General features: G+C 39.4%; 1 protein-coding gene across 6 annotated transcripts in view; it reads left to right on the forward strand.

Moving 5' to 3' along the window:
- Positions 1-27,932, forward strand: part of LOC119791463 (protein unc-13 homolog B-like) — a 150,807-nt gene that overhangs the window by 59,959 nt on the left and 62,916 nt on the right. For 4 of the 6 annotated variants that reach the window (XM_038297573.1, XM_038297575.1, XM_038297578.1 and 1 more), the window contains exons 9-13: positions 883-10,851; positions 12,354-12,644; positions 12,731-12,821; positions 26,860-26,906; positions 27,035-27,113. In XM_038297573.1, the coding sequence (XP_038153501.1) occupies positions 883-10,851; positions 12,354-12,644; positions 12,731-12,821; positions 26,860-26,906; positions 27,035-27,113 (10,477 nt within the window). Of the gene's footprint in view, positions 1-882; positions 10,852-12,353; positions 12,645-12,730; positions 12,822-21,066; positions 23,087-25,115; positions 25,139-26,859; positions 26,907-27,034; positions 27,114-27,932 lie in introns of those variants that run through there. The other 2 variants (XM_038297577.1, XM_038297576.1) reach the window with 2 other exon arrangements.

The raw sequence follows: 27,932 nt of genomic DNA on the forward strand, positions 1-27,932 counted from the left end.
TCGTCAAACTTTTTAATGATATACTAATCCATTGAAATGCTGCCAAAGTACAGAGAGTCACTGCAATGGTTAAGATGTAGCGCTTCTACCTTTAACAGTGGAACAAATCAGGCAGTCATCGCCCTCTGCCAGTCTGGCTTCATATAAAAGATTCTGCTTCAAAAGGCATAGGATATGGCGAATGGGACAAAATGATAGAAATGCTATTGGTTAATAAAATTCTGAGACTGCCTCAAATCTGCCTGTGCTCACTGATAGCGAGCTGATCCGGCTAATTCTGCTTTAGAAAACCGGGGTAAAGGATGGGACTGCAGCCAGAGCTTTGTCTTTGTTTCATTTCTTCTAAGAATCTGTTGCTAAAACTCTGGTAGTTTGAAAAGCTTTCGCTCTTGGTTTTCATTATCTGGTAAACTGAAAGCCTCGTTGTGACGCTCCCTCAGGGAGCAAGTTAGCGGCTGATGCAGGCTGCTCTCTTTAGGAATTGTAAAATTATGGACTAAATGTCATATGCTGGTCGTTTAGCTTCATCACCATGGAGACTATTGAAATAGAGGGTTTAGGGAGCTGTTACATGTGGCAGCTGTTCTGGAGATTTGACAACGTCTAAACTAGTTTAGGCTCTTGCAAACAGAGTGACTCCTAATCTCTTCCAACATAAAACAGAATAACGAACCTATAAAATACACAACAATGGTGGAATATGCTTCTATATTTCTATATCATTGCATGCAGTTTTCCTGTGTACATTTCTTCTTAATATTCATACTGTCTAACTTTTTTTTGTCTTCAATTTTTTCTTTTTTCCATTTGCTTTCCTTTTGTCTTCCTTACTGTTCCCAAACCCATGTTTTATTTTAAAACTGTTCCTTTTACCTTTAAAAGCTCTTTAAACCAGAAGGGAAGAGTTAGAATTATACCTGTAGATTCTGGGATGGGGTTTGAAGAGTGGGAAAACAAATACAAAGGACGATCAAAGCCCAGGCTGAGTGACTTCTTAGATGAAGAGGAAGACAGCGTAATCTTTCGAATGGGCAGACCTTACCCACAGCCGGCAAGAGAGCCAGTTAGTCACAAAACAGTGCGGGCTGCCACATATCCCGAAGGGTATGACACAATTGACAGGCGGAGAAAGAAAAGAATAACAGATCCGAGAGGACTTCTTGATAAGCAGCGAGAAGAGAGCTCTGTCTCTCACTTTGCACCGCTTCAGGAAAAAAAAGGGGAGCCGTTTCTGCGACGGGTAGCAGAGATGCAGGAAGAAGAGGAGCATTTCACAACCTCTTCTTGCCTTAGGCCGCACAAGGACGGGCTTCTCTACAAAACAAGGATGTGGGCCAAAAACGACCTTGACAATACTTTAGAGAATTATGTAGCATATAAAAAAGGGTATGATAGTAGACCGAGGGCAAGGTTTGACTTTGAATTTGAGAATGGTAAGGATCCCCCCTACCCTTCAGGCGTTATTAAAGATGATCATTATATTGACTTTGTGGGTGAAGACTTCTACTCAGACAATGCAAGGCTTTGCAAGGACCATCATTCGTATGAGAGCTACACGGATTATGACCAGACACTTCGGGAAAAGAAGTGTGGCAAATCTAAAACAGGAGGATGGGCTTCTGAGGCAATACTCTCCCCTGTAGAGGAGCCGGTCGATGAATATGTTGACCCGATGGATGAGCTGCAGTGTCTTGTTGAAACAGTGTCTGAATATCTTGCTGAAAAAGAAGAGGAAATTAGCAAATATGGATCCCTTCCTAAATCAAGCAAATCAAGGCTATCATCCCAAGGTAGTAATAGAACGGATTCATTTGGAGAAGAGCAGAGTGTTTCAAAGGATTGTAAAGGAGAAACCCAAATCCAAGCTGAATCTGATCAGGGTATTTCAGGTGTAAAAAATGCAATGAGCTCATTGTTTTGCTCCATTAATGACAAAGTTGGAGGAGGCCTCAAACAACCTGCTTCAGCTCCCCAACCATCATCTCCCCTACCTGCGCAGTCTGGAATAACACGGCTTCTGTCTTTTATTCCCACTAAGGCAAATAGCACTGCTCCAGTAGCAGTTGTATCTCCAGTAGAAACTTCTCCAAAAAAGTCATTCAGCACTCTGCCTTATCAGCCTCCACAGAACAAAACAACAGATGCTCAAGAAACAGGAACTGCCGTAAGAGGTAAAACTCAAAGAAATAATGGAGAACATTCACCTGAGGTCCTGACTCAGCCCCAAAATGAGACAGGAAACTCGATCTTAGGTAAACTGAATCCTTTAAAGCTGTTCTCAGGTGGGGGAGGTGGTATCCCTGCTGAATCAAAGCAAGAAGAGTCTAAATATTCCCAAGGACATATTCAGCCAGACAGAATTATGGTTGATAAATCCATTTATCAAAGTAAACAGTCAATGAGAGACAATGATTATGATATGAAATCACTCAGGTTAGGAAGTTCGTCTCATGAAAATGACGAGAATTTATGCTGGAAACAAAATCCAGAGAGCTCAGAACAAAATAAAAATGCTCCAGAACCTCAAAGATCTACCTTCCAGACTCAAAACAGTGGGTTTTTTAGCCCTTTTAGGAAATCACTGAGTTCCCTGATTCCACCAGCCATTCCTATTGTGCCTCAAAGCACTCCCCCTGTGGCAGTATATCCAGTGTTTCGAGCTAACGAGAACCCCCAGCCAGGCAAACCAGTAGGGAACCACTCAGCAAGTGGTACGACTAAACTACCTTTCCAACCCCCAGTCAATCCCAAATCTGGTAAAGTAGTTACTGGATTTTTGGGGTTTTCATCCACTGAAGACACAGATGCCTCTGCGACAGCACAGAATTATCCACAAGAACGTCACAATCCAGTTTCAGCCTACTCTACTTCTACCATGCAACAACAAAACACTGAAAAGGGCTGGTTTTCTAGCATGTTTGATCCCTCCTCCAATCCTGCTGGTTCAAACCAGAAGTCTAGAGTGCCAAATGACCAACAACATACCTCAAATCAGAAACCAACAAGAGCTCCTCATGGAACACAGTCTCAAAGCCCCAGTCAGCCTGGATCACAGCATTTCAGCACAACCCCTTTGAGACGCAGCTCAGTCGAAGGCATTCATCAAATGGACTCTAATCAACACAAACAAGGACTGCTATCTGGACTACTGAATTTTGGGTCTACTAGTGACATGACTTGCAGTTTGCCGCAGCAGGCAAGCAATCCACCTCCACAACAAAGTTGTACCACTCCACAGAGAGGTGGCCTTCTGTCAGGGCTATTGAAATTTTCATCAACAGAAAATATACAACAAAATCAGAACACTGCAGAAGCAGAAAAGCCAAGGGTAATAAGTGGCAGTAATCCTGGGCAGCAGCAGACATATGGTGAAACTCGGCAAACACATCCTAAACCAAAAAGCTTACTTTCTGGCTTCCTTAAATTGGCCTCAACCGAGAATATGCAAGCAACTCCTCAGCTAGATGGTGATCAACACCAGCAAACCAGTGATGCACAGAAAACTCAAGGACTTCTTGGGGGTATGAAGAACAGAACAATGAGCCAGCAAGAAAAAGTTCAAGAAACCTATAAACCAGGCTTTACTCGACAACAAACTGTTCCACTTCAGAAACCATTACAACAAGGGGGACTTTTCTCTGGTCTTTTCAAATTTACTTCAGCTGAGAGGATAGATAAACAAAATCAACCATCTGCACAGCAGCATGAAATTCCCCTCACTAAATCCAGTCATGAACAGCTAAGACAAAAAGATTTTAGAATTTCTAGCCAAAGTCCACCTCAAAATAATACGACAGAAACGGGTCAAGAACGTAGTAGTAGTATTCCATTCACTGGACTATTTAAATCTTCATCAGAAAATAGGATTCAGCAGAAGCCACAGACAAGCACACATGAGACCCGAGTAAATCATCAAGTCAAAGTACCTGGTAGCCATCATACCCCAGTACAGATAGAGGCTACAACTCCATCAGGAGTGATATCAGGGTTGTTCAACAAGTTAACCAAATCCTCTGAAAGCACAGACCTGACTTGTCAAAAATCAGCAGAAAAACCAATGCAAGCAAGTGACGCTATGTCTCCATTCGCAAAGCCATTATCACACCAAAACCGTGTACTTCATTCTCTTCCCAATGTAAAACAACCCTCCTTGCAAGAAAATATCGATAAAGATAAAAGGATTCAAAACCTTGCTCAACCCTGTGATAGTCAAACAAAAAGTAGTGGTAAGGGTACGGAGCAACTGACATCATTGACCAACACAACAGGTTTAACTTCAGAGTTGATCAAAAGAACTACCACAGACTTTGTAAATGAAAGGTTGGAAAGATCAGCTCCTGTCTACCTGAATCCAGGACAAAGTAGACATGCTTTACTTAGTACACCAGTGGCAATTCATGATGGAAGTTTAGACCTGAGAACATCAGCTGCTTTTGCAAGATCTCTTCAAAGTCAGACAACAAACTACTCATTTAGCACAGGCGATCTATCGCAGTTATACTACTCTCACTCACTTTCATCAAATAACCCAATGGCTTATAGTACAGGAAATATTCACTACCATTTGGAAAGCCGTACTGTTTCTCCAGTCATGACCCCGGGGGCATTTAAAGGTGAAACCCTCCCTTCTTTCTTTGAGGGAGCACATCAGAACCTTTACCAAAGTAATTTTTCTGAGTATGGGATAAGTCCCTCATATGATGAGAACCAGTGGATCCGTGAAAGCGCCCTTTGGCAGCAGTTTCTGAATGAGTCCTCAAACTACAACCTTCAAGGTGAAGATCAGGGGTACAAGCAAAACTGTGAAGGTATGCCAGAATATAGAGTTCATTGTAGATATTCAGATATTAATCAGTCAGTGAATGATACTCTTTGGCAAAATGTTGCCTGCCATGACAAACAAATGGCATCACATGCAGTTGAAGGACCAAGAAATGAATACCTGTACCCCCAAAGAAAATTATGGAACAGTTATGATGACTTAGGAAATAATACCTGCCCCTTTAATAAGGAAGCTGCTCTAAACTTAACAACTAACCATGGTAATGCAAATTTTGGGAGAAGACATTCATTTAATGATGGTAGTTCTTACAGCTTGAATGGGGTCTTTTATCATGAAGGTTATTATGAGGAAACTGCACCAAGCTTATCTTATTCAGCAAACTGGCAGAATGCAATGGAAAGGGAAAACATACAAAATGCTGACATGAATTACATAAGTCACCACAGTCACTATAATACTAACCGTAACTGTTCAGCAGGTGCAATTGGTGAGACAGAAGACTCACTGTACCTTGAAGATGCTGAATGGTATCAGCAATGGCTTTCTCTTTTGGAGCAAGGAATGTGGTGGCCAGCAGAAGATGGGGACTGTGGCTACTTTGTTTACACAGACCATGAATATATTTATGCTTTACTTACAGATGCAGCAGGTGAATATGTGTATGCCTGTACACCCGAAGGTGAATCATGGGATAATGGCCATACTCCAGATAGTCTCCCCAGTGCTTGGTTGCACAATGAAATGGTTTTGGTTTGTGGTTTTAAAATTCCACTTTACAATGAGGATGAACTTCTTTGGCTTCCTGGCAAAAACCACGGTGATCCTCAACTTCTTAATGCTCCCTTGGATTTGTCTGCTGCATATAGAAAAGGAAACCAGATCATGAATTTAAATCTTGAGCAGTTCTCTGAAATGTTTGAAAATTCATTTCTGTCTCAAGGACAGCAGATGGATTGCACATCCTACAGGTTAAACAAAGTGAGGATGGACCCAAGACAACCTACTTATGGCTATCCAGATTACTGCCAAGATGTTATTGATCTTTCTTGTCCTAAAAGAGATCACACCAGCCTTTATTGGAACAGCCATGAAGTTAAAAAATTACTTGCTCAGAAAGTTTCTGTTTCTTTAAACTCTACTTCTGCTGACAATTCACATCATCAGCGTCTTTACAAATGCTATCAACCGAGTCAACGGCGGCGTTCTTCTACTGCTGTGACAGTAAGACATGTAGATGATGTTTCAGAGGATGACTGGAGAAAAAGGGTGTCTTCAGTTGAAGAATTGCCTAATCGGCAGGTCAAAAAGATTTCCACCATAATATCTTTTGTGACAAAACCATCCCAAGTGGAGTTGAAAAAATCTGGGAATATGGACTCAGATCAAGCTGTGGGCAAACAAACTATAAACATTCTATCAACAGGTCTCCAAAATCTTAAGTCTAAGATTATTAAAGAAGACTCTGTTTCTGTTGTAACCCAGATCGAAAAGAGTAAACAAATACAGAGCCAAACTACATCACGTGGTAGAATTTTACCAACAGTTCCCTCAGTTGCTGAAGGCACTCAACCCTTAACAATTTCAAATACGACCTCACAGAAACCAAGACTTTCACGTCAGACTACGATGGAACAGCAAGCATCCCCCCCAACAAAGCCCAATTTTAACGTACCCTTTGCATCAAAAGAATCTCTTAATAAACCAACACAGCCTATCCTTGTAACAGATAAGCCATTGGATACAAAAGCTGAAATAACACCTGAACAGTCACAGGGAGGCTTTGTGAGTTTTCTCAAGTCTGCTGTAGGCATGGATGAGACTAAACCAGATAGTCAGACAAATTCTCAGTCATCTGTTAATCTTCAAAGCAAGACTGGGAGTACTAATTCCTTATCAGATAGTAACACTGGAAATAAAGAGACTACAGGTGTGTCAAATATCTTTGGATCAATCGGTAGCTTATTTAGTAAAGAGCCCTCCCCACCGCCAACACAAAAACAGCAAATGAGATCTAGTGTTACAGAAGGTTCACTCTCATCTACATCTAAATCAAAGGATATTGAAAAACTGCAGACAGTTGACCAATGCGGCACATCTCAGCCAAGTAAAAGTATATCTGATGTTTTCTCGCCTAATTTATCCAAAGGTACTGAAACTAACAAACCAGCACTTAAAGGGCAAACAAAACAGGACACAGAAACTAAAGCTTCCGGTGGACTTTTTGGATTGTCTATCGGAGATATCCTGGTAGGATCCTCAAATGATAGCTCAACATCACAGACACAAGCTAGCGCGCCGCAGGAAGAATCATTTGGTAAAACTATCTTTTCAATGTTTTCTGGGTCAAGTCCTCAACAGGCCGCACCTAAACCAGAACCCATACCTCAAACACATCAATCAAGTGCACCTCGACCACCTCCTCAACAAGAAACATTTGGTAAAGGATTGCTATCAATATTTGGAGGATCAACCACCCCCCAGCCACCTAACCATACAAAGCCTGACATTGAAACATCACAAAAGACAACCTTGCCTTTAAAAGACCCTCCGTCAACAGGATTTCTATCCATGTTTGGTGGGACAAGCACCCAACAGTCTCAACCTCAAAAAGAATCTTTTTTGGGGGGAATTGTACCTGGTTCAACAAGTTCATCTGAACGGTCACTGAAGGGACTATTTTCAGTGTTCAGTGATTCCAGCAATCAACAGCCTCAGCCATCAACCATTCCATCTCAGCAAAAAGTTGCTCAGTCACAAACTCAACAACAGCTGGATGCTCATACACAATCTAAGCCACAAGAACACTCTCAACCACAAGAGCAGACCGCCACCTCTGTTCTTGGAGGTTTGTTAGGAGGCTTATCTGGCTCGAATGACAGTCCGAGAAAAAAATTGTTTTCCTTATTTAGTGGCCCAACACCAGGTTTTGGTGCAAACATTTCCTCTACCCCAGCGACTATGTCAGCCGCACAAGAAACATCCAACTCATTAGTTGGTCAAAAAGAACCCAAACAGGGATTATCAGAAACATCTGACTTTAGTGGCCATTGTCGAGAAAGAGCAGATTCAGGGAGTAAATCCGTCAATATTTCAACTGAACTGCATGTTACCATGCCAAAAGACATTACTTCAACTAGCCAGAACTCCAGTAAGAACGAGACCATAGTTGCTACATCTGAAACATTAAGATTAGATTGTGTTGGCATGAATAATCAAGCTAGTTCAGGAAGTGCAGCCAAGGATTCTGCACCTGCTACAGAACCCTCAGCTCCTGGTATATTTTCGACTCTGACTGGATCAGGCCCTCCTCCCCCTCATTCTGTGGGACTTAGTTCAGAAGATCCGGGAAAAGGTTTGCTTTCTTTATTTTCTACACCCAGCTCTGAACCTCCCAGCAGCCAAACAAGACCTTTACCTCCAGAATCTTTACCAGCATCTTCAGGCTCCAAGGAGCCACCAGTCAAAGGATTATTCTCTATGTTTGGAGGTTCTTCCCCTGAGCCCTCCTCCCAGCTTGTAGGCTCACTGTTGGGGGCAATGTTTGGAGGGTCTTCATCTCAAACTACCACCTCACAGACTGGGGGATCTTTACTTGGAGGTTTATTTGGAGGCTCTGCTACCCAAACTGTTCCCCAGGTTAGTCCTGCTAAGATTGGTGGTGCTATTCCTCATTCTACAGGACCACAGACAGGGCCATCACTACTTGGGGGCTTATTTGGTGGATCTGGTCCTCAGCTTGCTGGATCTCAGACTTCTATTTTAGGTGGACTTTTTGGAAACTCTGCACCATCATCTACAGTGCCTCAGACAAGTGGGTCCAATTCAGCAACTCAAAACAAAAGTTCTTTACTGGAAGGGGTGTTAGATGGATCATCTTCCCAAGCTGCCAACACTGCCCACTCCCCAGCAAACACTGGTTCCTCTTTTCCAGGTGACACCTTACCAGGAGATGGCACTAATGTTGCTTCTAGTAAAGCTGTGCTTTCAGTAGTTGGTGGATCTGCTCCTGCTAGTGCACCTACTGAAACCAGTCAAAACGGTTCTGAAAGCAAACCATCGTTGTATGTTGAAACTGGTGAAAATGATACTTCTACCAAATGTACTGAACATAAGGAACCACAAAAGAAGTCTAGTCTTGAGATCAGTGTATCCACAACTGACGCTAATATCACAGATGAATTAGTTTGTCAAAGAAATGAAAAACCAACCTCTTCAATGGAAGATTATCAGTCTAAACAATTGGAACTTTGCACCAAAACACAATCTGAACCTATAAGTACTGCAACTCAAGATTGTGCACCACATAAAGTAGAAACAGAAACAGTGGAGCCTTTGCCAGTAAGTCCTGCTGTCCAGACCCAGCCTGAACCAGAAAAGTCATCTATTGATTCAGCAACTGACGCTGTAACCGGCTTCATGTCTTCATTGTTCAAACCAGCATCTCTTGCTTCCGAAGTACCTCAGCAGGCACAGCAGCAGCAAAAGAACTTGCCATTTGGAACAGGTTCTACTGGTCAAACTGGGGCATCACTGTTAGGGGGGATTTTTGGAGGGTCTAATATTCAGTCAGCGTCTCCCCAAACAGGGGGCTCTTTACTTGGGGGATTCTTTAAAGGAGCTACTCCACAGCCTGGCCTGAAGACCACAACACCCGTTACTGGAGGATCATTATTAGGTGACATGTTTGGAGGAGGATCTGCTGCTAAACCATCAACTGCCTCAAGTGGTGGATCTTTGCTGGGTGGGATGTTTGGAGGAACAGGGGCAGGAATGACTTCCCAGGCAGGTGGTTCTCTGCTTGGAGGAATGTTTGGTGGCTCTGCTGGACAGGCTACAGGAACAGAAACTGGAGCTTCATTGCTGGGAGGCATAGGTGGATCTCTGTTTGGTGGTTTGAGGCAACCACCTAAACAATCTGAATCCGAGTCTGCTAAGCCAAAGTGTGCTACTCCCCCAGCACCTGCTATAGCTACAGCTCCAGCTACAACTACAGCTCCCGCTACAACTACAGCTCCCACTACAACTACAACTCCCGCTACATCTACAACTACTGCTACAGCTACAGCTACCAGTACTGGTACAACTGCAAAAGTTGCATCTTTAATTACTGCTACCTCTGCAACTGCTGAAACTGCTACCACAGCTGCGAAACTGGGTTCAGAGTTTGAAAATGAAAATGTTTTACCAGAGGTTATGCCATGTATCTCTGAGAGTGATTCTCATGAAACAACTGAAGCAGAGGTAATTAGCAGTAAGGAACTTGCTGCTGAAGCATCTTGTCACAAAGATTCTGGGGTTGCAAGTGAGTCAATCCATATTTCAAAAGACCTTACCAGCCAAATAGAAACCATTGAGCAAGAAACAACTGCAGATAATCATGTGATGCACGAGAAACCAATATTCATTAAAGAAGAACCCAACAGTAATGAAACCGTGAAATCTATTCCTCTGCAGTTAGGTAAAACTACAGCTACCCCAACTGATGAGTCTTCTTGTAAAGTTGAACAGCCTCCAACTAAATCCTTCTTGGGTTTAATATCTGGCCAGGCTGAGACAGGAAGATCTCTTGGATCGTTATTTTCACCCGCAAATCCATCCGTAGTTTCATCATCACCTCCAACCGAAGGCGGCAGTGGCTTATTTTCAGGATTAAAATCCTTTTCTGGATCCCTATTTCAGGAAGAAAACTCTGCTACAGGGAAACAAGAGCTAGCAGCATCATTATTTGGGGCAAAAATAAGTTTTCCATGGCAGACGGAGCCACCCAAGTCTAAAGCTTCCCAAGTTACAACTTCTCAACCCCAATCTATCAACAAGCCCACAAACGAACAAACAAATAGTGCACTAAAGGCTTCAACAGCTGATCCCCATAAAACCGAACTGGTAGGTGGTTCTACAGATGGCTTAGCAAACCCACAGATTTGCATCTCCACTCCTGATGTAGATCCTTCAGCATCCCAGACCCTAATGGACAAGGAAAGGCTTGTAGAAACAGACCCCTCTGCAGGTTCTGCCGCAGGAGTGCAGCTGGACAACCAATCCAAGATGGATCTATTGATTGAGAAAAGGCTAGTAAAAGCATAATAAGTGGTACCCCCTTTACCAATTATGCTGCATTGACAGCTTATGAGAATGTATTCCCTGTCCAGCTCTACAGTCCATTGTCTCTAGATTAGTACACTTTCTTCTATCCTCTCAAAACAGAACTCCAAATTATTTTATTCTATATGTGAATGTATGGAATAAGAGGACTGATGGGAAATGATTAGGATTGATTTATTCCTGTATTTGACAATCCCATTGCTGTTTTGTCAAGACTGTTAAGACAATAGTTTGATATTGGAGTTCTGATTTGAAACTGTTTTCACAGTAAGAGTGTGTAGTATTTTCTCCCTGACTTTCTGACATTAAATCAGACTTCTTGTTTGGGGTCTGCTATTATAATGGTTGCTAAATGCCAGAATAATAGGATTATTTCTTTTGTTTTGTTTTCATTTTATTTAAACCCAGAAGTTTAAGTATATATGGTTGCAGTCTTCTAGTATTGGTATTGATTAAGTATTTGGTAGAATAGTTGTCTAAGGTGACCTTTTTTGATTGAAGGTTTTGGGTTCCTACAATAGTTTGCTGGGATTTTACCCAAATTGTTCAGGCATATTACTTAAACAAATAAGATAAATAACAGCTTTGCAAAGAATGTTTTAGTAAAACTGAGATCAGTACTTTAAGTCTTTACAAAACACCGACTTTGTACTTAAGCCACTTTGAGACCCATTTGTGATCCAATCTTTAACTTCCTGGCTATTGCTTTCAGACTTCGTTTTTTCCTTTATATTTATTTTTAAAGTAATTTTGACCCCATTTTAGCTTAATTTGAGCTTCATATTTTTCTCACATTATTCTGGCAGGTAGTAAATCATATTTTTTTACTCCTAACTGATCTAAAATATTAAAGTCTTATTTAATGTTGGACTGTCTTTTTATAAGGTGTACATAAATACCTGCTTCCAACTTGATGTTCTGCTGCCCTCTTTATTGTGCTTCATCTGTGTTTTATCCCAAAAAAATTATGTCTATTCTTAAATGAAATAGGTGTGATGACTTTGAGCAGATTATCTCTGCATATTTCTGTACCCATTTGTGCTTCAGCACTTTTTCTGGAATTGTCTACTTAAAAATCAGCAAGAAAATAAGCAGATTTAATTATCATGAAATAATCTTTTATTTATTTAGATTGTTTACAAACCTTTAATTATTTTCACCGCAATAACAGTGCGGTATTAATGCAATATAATGTTTCATTTTTCCAACCCACAGCAGCAAGGTTGGGTATCTCATTTAAGGCAGCTGGTCCTTAAAAAAATATAGTTGTTAAAGTTTCACTTTTTATGCACAAGGCTTTTAGCAGGTAAGTGGAATTTATAAGTAAGTTGAATTGTTTTAAGATTTAGATATTAAACATCAAACTACTATAATTTAACAACCCCTGCTAATCTGATTAGTTTTAGAGAAAGAAAAATTACAAATGTCATTTTCTGAATATTTTTCATACCTTTTTCTACATCTGTAGTCCAGAGGAAAGTAATCGTTACGGGTCATCGGGGAACCTGAGCCAGACTAGCTCACAGCTGAGTGAGACTGGCCATGAGAGCACTGGAGGGTCTGAACTGGAAGAGTCTTTCCACTCCTACCACAGTATCGGCTTACATCCCTCCACTAACCGCCAACCTCGCCCCACTGGACATCTCCCCACCAACGGGCACTCAACCGGCAGTAAGAAGGACGAGGATGTCCAGTGCCCTGGATTAATACGGGATTTAAAGAGCGACGCATCGGAAAAAGAAGCATCTAAACCCCAAAGGTAACGATTTTGTTGACAGTTGCAGTCGGTTTGTCTTAAACTGAAGGTGGAATGGTTGTGATGATGATGCTGCCTCTTCATCATAGATTCCATGATGGAGGCCCGGCGTTGCCTTTCTCCCCATCTAGAGTTCGTTGGTTGAAAGCCATCAACAAAGTGAGGGTTCAGCTCCGAGAGGTAAGCACTTCATCATCTGTTTGCATTCACTACACTCTGACACACTGGTTGAGTTTGACCTCTCTTGGTGTTTAAACATTTTACAGAATGTACTGCAATATTTCCTGTGTGTAATTAATTTCCATTTTGATTGTATTTATTTATTTTTTGCTGAATAAATGTTTGCAAATGAAGCTGCTCTGAGTTGTCACAAGCTTTCCCGTCATATAAACTACTTTTACAGAAATATATCCCAAGCATTTCATACTCCCCCATTGTCTCAGTATCAAGTTGTTACCTTCTTGTGTCCCTTAAGCTGACTTAGCTTTAGCAGGCGTTGTTTGTATCACCTGCTGCAGTTTATAGACAAGGAGTTGGGTTGAGAACAGCTGTCTGGAAATTAGAAGATCTGACTCCTTTCTTTACATTCTTCCATCTACAGATAAAATTTATGGGAATTTTTTTTTTTATTGGAAACACAAAAAAACTAAATGTAAACTAACATTTCCAACTGATTCCCAAAGGTTCTTCATCCTTGCTTAAAATATGCTTCTTTTACAATGGATGGATGGATGGTTGGGTTCAAAGCAAGAACCATCCTTTCTTGATTTCAGTCATGGGACTGGCCTGCAGTTTGACAGTCAAAAGACACAAAAGGTCATTGTTTAAGATGCTAAGTTTTCAGAGCACTTCATCACAGGGAATTAATGTCTATTCAGTGGAAGGAAAAAAATGAAAGAAAAAAGTGCACAACCAGGATAACCTGAACTTTGACAGGAAGCAAGGCCTCAGAAACATATGGAGTGAAGTACGTTCCGTTAATGTTGCAAGCAAAAAAATCTCACAATTTATTTTTTTATTTTACAATTTTCAAAATTATTTTACAAATTTTTCTTCATTTTCAAACTTTTTTTCAAATTTCTCTTTTTCAGATCGACCTTTACCAATAGCATTCGTTTTGAATAGTTTTTTTATTTTATTTTTTTTACTGTGTTTTACAATAACATGCCCACTTCTGGGGGCGGGTTTTCCTCTGGAGTGAGGAGCGTAGATGCATTTTTATTGGTCTGCGTGGATGTTGGCAACAACATTTTTATTGGCATAGAGCGAGTGTTTGTTTTGGGTTAGACGTGAAGAGAATGTGATTCCAAAAAAGTAAAAAAAAAAAATAATGAGAAGAGAATGAAATTGGGAGCTGTGAAATGCAGTTTAAGAGGAATGAAATTCATAAAACTCAGTCTGAAAAAGACATGAAAATCTAAAATATGTAAAAAAATAAATTAATTAAAAAACAGTAAAAAAGAAAATTCTTTACATTTTTTATTAAAATACAATAAAAATATTTTGAAAAACTAAAAGCTAAGAAAACACGAAAATTAATCGCAAAACCTTTTTTTCATTACTAATTTTTGAAAGTTTAATTTTTTAGATTGCATTTTTTTTCACATTTCCATTTGTAAAATGAATTCTTTGAATGAAACAATGATGACACAGAATTCCCCCCATAATGCAGCTGTTGGCTCAAAACCAGACGTGTAAAAAAACATTAGCTGCAATCCATACTCCTCATGTTAATATACAATGTCCGAAATTTCTTGCCTTTGCAGGAGTAATGGCCTGATGTTAAAAAAAATAAATAAATACAAAAATACATTTTAAAAACAGGATTGTTGGTGCCAGATAATAGAGCCCCACTCTAGACTCTGTACCGTAATGAGTCAGAACCGTTTCACCTGTAAACAGATAACCATCAGACCATTGGACACATGCTCATAATCTTAGGCCTAATGTTTGTATTTTAATGAGTTCAAAAAAAAGAATGTTTTGATTTCTGCATTTAAATTGTGTGGAAACAGGAAATAATGAATGAAGTGGAGAATTGACTGCATTAAAGCTTCAGATTAGCAGTAGGCAGGAAAAACGGCGCCTGAAGGGGAGAGAGGGAGCAGAGGAGCATTGAACGGGGTGGGAGGGATTTCTGAGTCCCGCCTGCTCCATGCCTTCTCCTGCTATCAGTCTTTTTCTCTCCGTGTTAATTCAACTATATTATAGCAACACATTGAGTCAAATAAAGAAAAAGAGGCTCAGAAATAATCCTCTGGTCATTTTGGATTTCACCAACTAGCTTGGTGATATTTATAATTTTCTCTTTTTTCCCCAACAAGGTAAGATTTGTATTTAAAGATTTATATGTGTTTATTTTATGCTGCATTGAAAAAAAGTGATGTATTGTTTTTTTTGGCCCAGGAAGCCAGTAGTTTGGATTTATTCTTTAAAAATTGAAAACTTCAAAAGAAAGGTGCTTTTATTTTGCTGATGTTCACCAGAAGTGCTATGTGAGGGGGTATATATATCTTGGGGTTTTTATATTAAATGGTCTTTAGCAGGGGGAAGGTAGTTTTATTTGACTTAGCAGTTTGTTTTCATTATTTTATTTTGAAACACAGGTCCGTTTTTCTTTTAATTGCAACTTGAAAATCGTTTTCTGGCGACCAAACCGTTGTCAGCTTGTTTTTAAAATAGAGGAGCTGCTGGATCTGGTTGTTTTATTCAGTTGAGTAATAAATTGCAGTATCATTGAAAAGTTCCTATTTCTTGGTAATTGAATTAAAGGGGGAAACGTATATGCAGATTTGATTGTTCTGATTTACAGCTAATGAAACCCAAAACTTCCACAAGAACATTAAGAACATTGTAACAGAGGAATGCTTCAGCTGCATCAGCGCAGCTCACAGATTCCCGGCATTCAGTGACGGCCTCATTAAGGAGTTTAAGCCAAGAAAAGTATTTTCCATATTATCCGTTGGAAAAAGGTGCAAAAGCTGCCATCAGCAGAGGACACTCTAATTGGACCTTTTTAGGGAATCTGGTTCCTCTTTACTTTTCTCCAGATTATTGGAACTTGATTTTCACATCTTGGTGTTGCAGCTCTGGAAGCACCTCACCGTGCTCCTCACCTTTGGATTTCCCCTCAAACCCTTTATTTACAGGTACATTTTTTTTATGTATTTGGACAGAACCCTTAGTGAACAGCCAGGTGCTGAAGCTCCGCCCTTTTTTTAAAGAGAGTTAGCAACCGCTGCAGGGGTTCCTAATTGGGGGGCTGCAGTCAGTAACCACCTCCTTAGAACCTTATTAGGTTATCACAACATTATTTTCTTAGAATCATTTTGATTTTACCTCTTGAGGTGTATGGAGGGCAAAATAGGACAAAATTTGATAAAGGTAAATAATACAACAATCGATGTGAATGCTGCATTAAATGTTCCATTAAATAATTGATTGGTCAATTTATTTATTTTATTGATTATTAAATAATAACATGTATCATAAAATGATTAAACTAATGATTATTGCTAATTGTATAATTAGATATAGCATTTAAGTCATTACTAGATATGTTTATTTTTTGAATAAGTTCCTTTTGAATTACAGTAGATATTTTTTCTATATATGTTTAATGTCAAAAAAATAAATCCATATTAATAATATACATTGGTTTATTCAATAGATAAATATATTTTTATTATTCTTTATTCATTAAAGAGAAAAAAATATTTTTTGGCCCTGTTTTTTTTTTTTTTTTTTTGACATGAATTTTTAGATAACACCTGGTCTACTCAACAGCTGGGAAGTTTCATTGCCAGAATTATATAAACCACAAAATATTTCTGTTCAATAAATGTTTTTATTGGTCTTATGTGAAAAATTCTGGGAAATTTTGCGGTTTTATTATTTGTAAACTGTTCTCAGGCAATTCTCTCTTTAACTAATGAATCTATTGGAAATAAACCTTTAGTTGATAACTTATCAAGTGCACAAAGCTTATTTATCATTTCTCACAGAGTTGGAAAGTGCTTTCCTATAACTTGTTCTCTGATAAGTTTTTAGTCATAACACCTCTGAGGGTGTTCTTAAAATTGAAATCGAAATGAAAATCTTAGGATATCCTTAAAAGGTAATATTGATAAATTGTGCCTTTAATGCACTTTATATTCATTTTTAAAGGTAAAATAGAAGGATATGAGTAAAATGATTAAAATAAGCACCATCCAGATCATATTTTGAGGTTATAACACAAACCATAAGTTATAAACTGATATTAAAGTCGTGGGGTAATCATATTTAAATTTCAAATTATTCTGGCTAAAACATGTATATAAATGTATTCTTTATCAGACCATGTCATCCCAAAATGTAGAAAATTTCTATAAAAAAAAAAAAAAAACCTGTCTTAAAATCTGTGTTTTGTTTTTTTTGTTATCTTATGCAGGCCAGTTAGTTATACGTCAGCTTGTACACCTAAATTCGGCCAATCACATATCAAAGGTCATCTGTCAATCAAATTTTTCCAGTCATAGCATCTTGATTCATATTTTGCAGCTAATATACGCAACAGTTGAAATAAGAATAATTTCCTTTCCCCTTGAGTTCCGTCCCAGTGTTCACGAGGATGGACGTCTGTGTCTTCGGCAGGCATAGAGCTAACAGAACTGGCAGCTTTGCGAGGCAAGGGCTCAAACATGTATGGCTGGAAGCCTTCTACACCAAACCAAGCTTCTGCCGCTCTGGCGTCCTCTTCCACAACATCTTCGTCCCCGCTTTCCTCCTCTAAATAAAAAATGGATGACGGAGGAGACTCATCCACGACCTCCGACACTAAACTCTCCTCCTCTTGCATGTTTCCGCTGTCCATAGCGTTCCTTGACAGCGTCTTTTCTAAGTCACCAACTAAGTTCGCAGCACTAAGTTGCTAACTGGTTAGCAAGATGCTTCTGACAAACCGGCCACAACCAAACTTGCTTCAGAACCTTCCGCCACAACAATCCCACCCCCTTGAATATCGACCAATCAGATTCACTTTATTCACTCGTGTAAAGTCGGGCACCACTCGCGAAAATTCCGAAATGCAACGGTTTGAACAGCCGCTTCCCTACAACTTTAAAGGAATAGTACACCCAAAACATGATTAGCCTTCATTTTCTACTCACCCCCATGCTGAACAACACTCTGGAGTACTTTTTTGATATCTCAAATGCATCTGGAGATCTGGGAGGCTTCTTGCTGTCTCCTGACATTCAAATAATGGAGGTCTATGGTGCCCGAGACAGAAAGGTCCATAAAAGTCCACAAAAAACGTGTCAATATTCCTCCATACTGCTCGTCCAATGTATTCCAAGTGTCCTGAGTGGGTAGCGTCCAGAATTTACTTGAAACGAAGTCATTTAGAATGTTTTTAGAGCATAAAGAGTAGTGTATAGGATTTCCTAAAAGCGCGTTCACGAGTCTACGGAAACCGCGGCAGACCAAACCAGACGAAAGTGCGCATTCAGCGTCTGCTCTGCCGTTAATGCAAGCGTAGAAGAAGAAATGTGCTGTTTACCTGTGCAAAGAAAGAAACAACGAAAGAAAAATGTCTGAGGACTTCAGTGTTGAGGAAGAGCATGAGTTCTTTTCCGAGCTGAATGCGCACTTTCATCTGGTTCGGTCTGCCGCGGTTTCCGTAGACTCGGTGAACGCGCTTTTAGGAAATCCTATACACTACTGTTTATGCTCTAAAAACATTCTAAATGACTTCGTTTCGAGTAAATTATGGACGCTACCCACTCAGGACACTTGGAATACATTGGACGAGCAGTATGGAGGAATATTGACACGTTTTTTGTGGACTTTTATGGACCTTTCTGTCTCTGTCACTATAGACCTCCATTATTTGAATGTCAGCAGACAGCAAGAAGCCTCCCAGATCTCCAGATGCATTTGAGATATCAAAAAAGTACTCCAGAGTGTTGTTCAGCATGGGGGTGAGTAGAAAATGAAGGCTAATCATGTTTTGGGTGTACTATTACTTTAAGGAAAAAAATTATGCTACAGGTGTAACCTTGAGCTAATATTAAGGTCCACATGGAAGGAGATTCTTCAGCCGACTGTTTTTGTTCTCACAGCCAAACCCATTAAAAAACGTGTTTCATACATTTACTCAAGATAATTCTCTCCTTTCTGTTTCCCCTCTTTTTTTTTCTCCAATTTCTCTTCAATCTTTCCCTCCTTACTTCTCTTTAAACCTTCTGTAAAAACAAAAACATCAAGTTTTTGTTGCAACAGGAAATAAAAGAATTACCTCTTAAATATAATGAAGTTGTATGAATTGACCCTAACCCTGTGGTCTTTTCACTAAGGGGTGATCAGACTGCAGCTGGTCGGGGTGTGAGGGGTCAATGCGAGCGAAGCAGTAAAAGTCAGACTGTCATCTAATTACTACGTCTCCTCTCCAGAGGATCCTAATTACTGACATCTAAGCAGCTGCTGTTGTTCCATCTACAAATGGCTTCTGTAGCTAAGAAATTCGTTAAAATAGGATTGTTCGATTGATGTCCTTGCTCTGATGATTATAGTTGTTCCTCAGACTGAAATAGGTGCCGAAACTATTTGCAGTACTCAACAAGTTTAACTCTGTTCTCTGCTATCTTACTGAGAACATTAAAATAAAAAAAAACAACTATTCATGTACTTTTCTTTAACTCTTACATTAAATCTAAGTAGGCTTTTCTTCTTTTAGGCCAGGTGCCACAATTGTTTTTATTTTCTGCATGTCAAAATAATGAGGGAGAGATTAGCTGTCTTGGCAGCCTTGAATATACATAGAGAATGAGCTGATACAACTTTTAAGTTGAAAGGATGTACACATGTGGGTGTATTTTAAAGAAACGCATTTTGCTTCCCTTTGCGACATTAAGAAAAAACAGGGAAAGAATTATAGACCTTGAAAAGTTGGGTTTAATCATTAGGTACAATTTTCAGATGCCTGAAAGCGTCTCATTCATTAATTTAAGCAATGCTGTGCAACTATAACCACCTAACCCTCATATCATTTGAAAAGGAGAATGTTTCTGTGTCCCAGAGATGAATTTGCTTTGCTATAAAATGAGCATATCAACTCCAGAATGAAAGCTACATTTCTGAAGATGCTGCCACAAGCTGCTAAGTCAACGTGAGGTAAAGAAGGAGTGATAACCTACAGGCAACATGAAAGCTGATGCAGTTTACAAAATAGATGTATAAGGCAAGGCAAGGCAAATTTATTTGTATAGCACAATTCAGTACAAAGACAATGCAAAGTGCTTTACATGATTAAAATATAGGAAAATAAAACAGAATCAAAGCAAGTAGGAAAAAATAAATAAAAAATGCAGAAACAAAAAAGAACATTAAAAACAGTTGGACTAAAGAAAATAAAAAAGTTGGACTAATGATGTTTCAGTTGAACTGTTTAACTAGAACAGTGGAAGGCAATCCTAAACAAATGTGTTTTTAGTCTTGATTTAAAGGAACTCAGGCTTTCCGTACTTTAACAGTATTAGGAGGAATAAACGCTCAGTACATTTGTCTGGAACCTAAAGCTTGGACACAAATGGGTCTTACCCTGGACAATAATTCAGAGTAAAACTCTAAATGTGGAATTGAACGATTCAGATTAGCTAGCTCAATGAATGGAAAGGGTAGAGCGTAGCTGGCTGTGGCCCGGGCTTCCTGTTACGACTCCAGTGCGCATGCGCGGATGACGTCATACACGCGCCGCTTTGTTTTTAAAACATTTAAATATAAAATATATAGCTGTGGTTGTCTGGGGGACAGTAATTCGCCTACATGTTATGAAAGCTGGTGTACCATAAATAATAAATTATGAACAGTTTAGTTTGTGCCTTCAACTCGTTGCCCATAGGAAGACGTTACTTGGACATAACCTAACGTAATATCTTCAGAACGGCTCCAAATGACACAAAACTTATATGGGTGAGTAGAACATGATGTAATAATGTAAAATCAAGGGGCCAATGTAAAAAGACCGGCGTATCTCTTTAAGGCTGATTTAATATTAGAAATAGGGTAAAAACTGTAAAGTGGCTTTTTATACAAACAAACAAAATCTTAATGCTAAATGTTAGCGGTAATGGGTGTATTTACAATATAAATTCTCTGGGTAAGATGGTTTTTATGGACATGTACCATGAAATATACCATAAGAGGGATTAATGAAGTGGATAAATGATATTGCTTACCTTTGATCTGGTGAACTGTAAAGGGCCTTGAGATGACATGTTTTGTGAATCGGCTCTATATAAATAAACTGAATTGAAATTTAATTGAATTAGCTATTAAACCAAAACACTACATATTGTTTTTCTTCCTCTCTTTTGGACATCAACAAACAAGACTTGCTTTAAAGACTTGTGGGCTAGAGTTGGTACATTTTCCATGCATTGGACCAGCTGACAAGTATCACCTCTCAGGAATGTTCCCCCGAGGGCACAGCCGTGAACATGAGGAAGCCTACGCATCAGACTCGCTTCAAGTCTCCCCAAAAAGGCAGGAGCTGCAGAAAAAGAGATCAAATAGCCTTGTGGAAAGCCTGTGCAGAAAGCTACAGGAGCTAGAAGATCCCCCACCTGAAGATCTTTCATTGGTCAAATCTACCAGCACAGCCCCAGCAGGAAGCCAGGAAGGGAGTGCAGCTGACGATGATGCATCAGGCACCAAAAATGATGCACAGGAGAAGAGTGAACTACCAAGGCAAGGTTCTGGTAACATAGTGGAACACATTTTGAAAGAACTGAAAGGTATCAACAAGATCCAGGAGGAAATATCTGACCTTAGGCAGTATTTAACATCTGTAAGTGGCTCAGTGGATGAAGTATCCTGCTGTGTTGATGCGGTGCTCAGTGAAATAGGTGAGCTGTACTGTGGAGCTCCAGCCGCACCTCATTCGACTCCAGTTCTTCAAACCACACGCATCAGACGAGGAAGTCTGGGGAGACAGAACGCCATTGTGTGTCTTAATGAGAGAGACCAAAGTCCACTCCTGGATAACAGAGAGTTTGGAAAGGACTCCACAACTTTGAATAGATCACCTGTACCATGGCAAGACCTCAAAGAAACTCTTGCTGCTGTGCATCAGATTGGCTATGATAAGTCAGAACAGAGTTTAAACACTGAATTTAGTTCCCTGAACCTTCACTGTAGACAGAACTGCCAGAGCACCAGCTCTTCGTCATCGTGCCATAGCTCCAACTGCCCTGAAGAAGGTTTTCTCTCTGGTGACACACAGTGCAATCTTTGGCATCGTAGAGAACAGGGTTGGAGTGAAGAAGACATCTTCTCTTTTCCAAACAGCAGTAGAGAGCTGGAGAATGATAGAGATGTTTGGAAGAAGGGGTCTCAAAGTGGCACAGTGGGAACCTCTCCAGACACCAGATCTGAACACCTCTCTCTGCTATTTGGGCAGCAGTATGACTCGTCCTCCAGTTCTTCCTGTAGGGTCGTTCGGGGGACCCTAACAAATGAAGATGAGGAAGGAAACCTGGAGTGTGACTGTGCAGCAAACTGCCCGTTTTCCCGTAGTTCTGGTTACCACACAACGGACGCTTGTGCGGACGATCTTGACAGCGAGCCCTCCAGGAGCTTTAGCTGCTCCACTGTGTTGTTGACAGACTGTGATGACACGCAGCATTCACCCTGCGAGGACTACCCCTCATCTGCAGATACTCTCGATCTGGGGTCCACTGAGAGTCTGGACAGGGAGTGGACGGATCAGAGCGTTTCTAGAGAGGAAGTACGGGAGTCGTTGTCGCGAGCATCTTCTGAAATGGATTCCATGACCCCGCCTCAAACCCCCAATGGCGGGTTTCATGAAACAATGTTTAGCGAGGCCGTCGTCACCTTCAGGTCTGCTTTGAAAGGGGCAATGAAGAAGTTGGAAGTATCTAACTATGAGGTAGTGGAAGATGATGCTAACACTATTTCTCGGTTGCCTCCATCCACACTTACACAATCCAGCGAATCCACTCAGAGGCAGAGCAGTGCTGAAGGCAAAGAGGAGGATGTTCATCAAGCTGCAAATACATCATCCTCGCCAAATAAGCTCCCCATTTATCAAAACAACAAGTTTTACACCCCTAACAAGTGTAACTCAGCAGAGTTCCCTCAAGTAACAGATGAAAAACCAAGCAATGAAGAGTCATCCAGCTTTGAATTGACCCCAAACCACAGCCCTGCCATACGGGCTAAATGTGCTCTGGACCCAATCAGCGAAAACTGTCCTCCTACTGAGGGGGACCAAGGAAAACCGGCAGATGCCGGTCATAGAGAGCGAATCGCTAATTTTCAACGAATATTGAGAGAAAAAAGACAAACTCATCAAAGATTCTCCAGGTCCACTCAGGGTTCACAGGGCTCCTACGGCTCTCAAGGGTCTCAGGGATCCCAATCTCAGGAGGAATTTGGCCCAGGTATTTAAGATTTACTCCTTTTCTTGAGCTTATACCAGAATGGCAGAATTACAGCTAAATATTGTGGGGAAAATCTGTCTGCAGAAATGTGAATACTTTAAGGTACATCAAGGAATAGAATTCGATCCAAAACTTGAACTTTGATCATAAAATTAGAAGATTAACCTAATATAGATATATTTCTACTCATTTTTATTATTACAACTCTCAGCCCATAAAATCCACCTAATTAAAGATGTTGTTTGTATATTACCATGATTATTTAAAAATGTAATTCTGATATTATTGTCAGACCTGAAATCAGATCAGTTTAAACAGTTTAAGTCTTTTTAAGGAGTCATGACCAGGTATTTGGTATATGCAGTCCTTCTGAAATTAATTTTAAGTTCCAGTTTAATTAGTTTTAGGAGAATTTGGCTTTTAAATAGAACTCATTTTGGTCACTATTTTATACCTCAAATTTATTGGAAGGTTACGTGTGAGAATTTGACTTGTGTGTTCACACATTCATGTGGATGTAGCATTAGCAGTTAGCTCTAGTTAGGTTCCATCATTTCCAGGTCACTTAGGCTATGTTCACAATGCAGGCCTTGATGCTCAATTCAGATTTTTTTGTAAATATCAGATTTTTTTTTGCATTGTCGTTCACATTTCCAAATATATGCGACTCGTATGTGATCTCCTGCGGCACTGCATTCATACAACGCAAGTGTCCTGCATGAGCAGTGGAGGACGCAATGCCGTCACAAGCCAGGGGGCTCTGTTTTTATGAAAGTAAACATGGATGGTAGTGCGGGAGCACATCTGGCGATCTTTCCCAACCTTAAAAACACAATCTCTTCAATATAACTACTACTCTCTGCATCATCGTCCGTCATGGTTGTTGTTTTTCTTGCCGCTTCTGCGGAGCAAGACGCAGAATAGTGACATTTGTCGGGTTTTAATGGCGTACAGGTCGGATGAATCCGACCTGGCTGTTTAGACACAGCTCGCATTTGAAAAGATCAGATTCGTATCGGATTTAGGACCACATAGCCAAGTGACCTGGGTCGCATTGGAAAAAATCGGATCTGAGTTGTTCAGACTGCCATTAAAAGATCAGATCCAGGTCACCTATTGGTAAAAAAAAATCGGATTTGGGTCGCTTCAGGCTGCTGTGTGAACATAGCCAATCACAATCGGTAAGAAGTTGCAAAAGCAGCAACACTAACGGATTGTCTGCAAGTAATTCCCTGAGTGTTGGAATTACCTATTTGGTGGAATAGAGACAGGAGTGGTGATAGCAATGCAGGCTAATATTAGCACCCTTCCAGGAATGACATTAATCATGGAGGAGGACTAAAATTCTGCTTTGTGGAGATTGAGCCTTTGTTGGCTATTCTGGTTTGAAGGACCCCACACAAAAAAAAAAATATAATTTTAGGCATCAGATTTTCTGTTGCAACTGAAGCCAAACAGTGACACATATGTTTTAATGTGAAAAATTTAGATTTCTTTGTGATGACTCCTTTAAGGAAAGGTTTGTTTGTAGCTCTTGGAAGGTTGCATAAGACTTTTTAAAACCTTAAACAAAGCTTGCTTGAAATCCAGTTTAAAGCCCTCTAGGTGGCACTGTGACTTAAATTTGATGTATTCTCCAAAACAAAACCATTTGAATTTGTTTACAAGTAGATAAGTTATCATCCTTGGCCTATTGGGCCCAGATTGTGTGAAAATGTGCATATTTTTAGTGGGACAGCTGACGTTATTACTGTCGCCAGTAGAAATGGATACCAAACAAACACCATCTTGTTATTATATTAATTATTATATTATATTGAAGATTATACGTCAATGAGGGAATACTGCGCGGCTCTGGTGATGATTTTAAAAGCTTTGAGATCATCATTGGAATTAAATGCCAAGTAAATGGCAGAAATGAATCACAGTCTGTTAATCAATCTGTTGATATTCTGATTAATTTTGATGATCATTTAAAGCTACTTTCAATAATTTCTTCATTATTTTTCTTTAATATTTTCTCTTTCAGAGTTTGGAAGAGAAGAATATCAGGTTACACAAATATTGTAATCTCTGTTTATTCCTGCACACCTTTTTTTTTTCTCCAGATGTGTTCGCTGTTGGGTTGTTTATGCATTTTGTTTATTTTTGTTGTTTGTCTGTTTTTTTTCTTCAGAATTATGACCAGGAGTCTGCAGACTGCAGCTCTGGAGCCATAAGTGGCTCATTGGACTAAACACAACTCTTACTAAACTAAGTTGAATAACAAGGAATCAGCTAATGTTTTAAAATTTAAAAAGTGAAAATAAGGTTTTAGCAGTTTATAATTCTCACAACAGAATGACACTAAAAGTAGCAGTAATACCATGTATTTGTTTTTAGTCTATTTCTTTTCATTATATTAGAATTTTTTACATCCCTTAAAAAAGGCTTTTTTTTTAACTTCAAAATGCAAAAGAAAGTCATATTTCTTAAGATATATCTCTTACTGTTGAATGTATCAAATGTTTTTCATTGCCCTTGTTTCCCAAATGGTTGTGTAACATTTTAAACTCTAAATCAGTTTTATTTGGCTAAACTGAAGATTAAAAATGACTCTTTGTTTAAAATAAGGTTGCGGACTCCTGGTCCAGACTTTAAAAATTTTTTAACGGTATCGGATGCATGTGGTTTGAGTCTAACTCAGCAGTTTTACATCTTTTTGATTTACTCGCCTGGAAGCAAAAACAGAAAAACTCAGAGGGAGCCAGAAGTGTCCAAAGTATTAATGTTTCTTGCAAAAGTAAAAGTATAAATCCTACAGTTCAAAACACTTTTATAGAATTTAGAGGGCAAATTTACGGAAGAGGATAAGGGCCACTGGAAAAAGAAGTTAACTGATTTTTAAATTTTATTTAAGTTTACAATGGGGAAAAAAGTCAGAATTCTGACTTTTTTTCTCATGACTATTTATTCTCGTAATTTTACGACTTTATTCTCGTAATTCTATGACTGTTCTCCTTGTGACTTTATACCCATAATTTTACGACTTTATTTTCGTAATGTTATGACTTAATTCTTGAAATAGAAAAAAAAAACCTCTAGCCTGGTCCTAATACTTATGTACACACGTACATTGCTAGTTTTTAATCTGTTAGCAGGCTTAACAGCGATTTAGAGCGGCGATATCTACACTTGGTGTCCTTGATTAACAAATATGGGGTCTTAGGATCCACCACAACAATTAAATGAAATATTAAACATTATTGTTACTTTGAAAAAAAAAAAATATATATATATATATAAATCCATCCCTTAAAATAAAAAAATAAAAAAACTCTTTGCTTTGGTCCTCTGGTACTTGGTGGATCAGAAGCAGAAGTTTGCAAACATCTTTTCTAGATGTTGCAAAATGTTCAATGCAATCTGTATTACTTTGAACATGTTTATCCACACTGTTAGATGTCTTCAACTTTTATTTGACTTTTTTAACCTTTAAATTTCTATATATTTTTTACTTTTGTGTGAATCTTTGGGCTTCTGTTGTTTGCTTGTTTGTTCCTTTCACTGCCTCCACATCTGTATTTACCCACAGATGAACAATGAAGGAGGTTTTATTCTACATGTTTCATCATCACAAGTTTACCTCATTGTGTGACTATTAAGTTCTACAGCCTTTTGGGTTTTGTATGTTTGCCTGATGTGTGGTATCAGAGAGGTTAAACTCAACCAGACCATTTTTCTGATGTCTTATCTTAACTTTTTATCCTAAAACATCCATGATATTCCCTCAGGTTAGAGATGTGGAACCCAACAGCAGACAGGCCTGGCTTAAACCCGGGTAAGTCAAACTTGTGTTGTGCCTGCAGGCGGTGCAGGTAAGGAGTCGTTGGTTAGCAGCATTCTGGAGGTTTTCTCTGATGTAGTTTCAGTCTTTTCCTCTAATATCTGCTCTTGTTTTGTTGACAGCGGTGGATCTGGTCTGTATGGAATTGACAGCATGCCAGACTTGCGCAAGAAGAAGCCCATCCCTTTGGTCAGCGATGTGGTCAGTACCATTCACTCACTCTTCTTAGTGTTGTCATTCTGGTTTGCTTTAGGTCTATTTTAGGTTTTTGGTTTGTCTTTGTGAAACTGTGGCGGATGTTAGAGATCTGCTTTAACTGTGAGGATTAACATGTTCTGGACTTTAACTGCAGTGATTTCTTGTTTTTTTTTTTTTTTTAAGTTGGTAATTTTATGTGATAGAACAACAAAGAGTTGCACATCCAAGTTTTATGCTAATCTTTAGGGAGTTTGGTCCAGTTGCTCAGCCTTGTTGTTTGTCCAGGCTGGTGTAGTCATGCTGGGAGAAGTATGGAGACAGTTTCTTTCCATTATTTTTGCAAAAAGGAGCAATTTGATGACAATTTTTTTAATAATAAAAAAATGGTGTACCAGAGAGGTCAGATGACCTTTCACACTTCAACACAACCAATCCCCTTTGAGTAAATGGAAAGGAAGAGACCTCTTGGCATAAGAAAAACCGCAGGATTCTGTCTGTGCAAGAAAACAAACCCTGAATACTTCGTCCCTATGAAGGCAGAACTCTGCAAAAAGGAGACACATGATAAATATTCATCGGAGCAATTTTATTTAGTAGCCAAGTTGTGGTGAGCGAACAGAAACAGGTCCTCACACAAGTAGGAGACAATCTACAGGCGCATAAAAAACAAGGAAGGAGCAAAAAATCGTGGCTATGATATATTGGGGGGGGTATATTGGTATTAACTCTGCACACATAAAATGTTTAAAATGTGTGTGTAGAGTTGGGGTGAGTATTAGCATGAGTGTTACGATACGATGCGTGTTACAATACGATATTATC

The sequence above is a fragment of the Cyprinodon tularosa genome, unplaced genomic scaffold (assembly GCF_016077235.1).
Source record: "Cyprinodon tularosa strain WSP-4 unplaced genomic scaffold, ASM1607723v1 ctg391, whole genome shotgun sequence".
NCBI classification, from domain to species: Eukaryota; Metazoa; Chordata; class Actinopteri; order Cyprinodontiformes; family Cyprinodontidae; genus Cyprinodon; species Cyprinodon tularosa.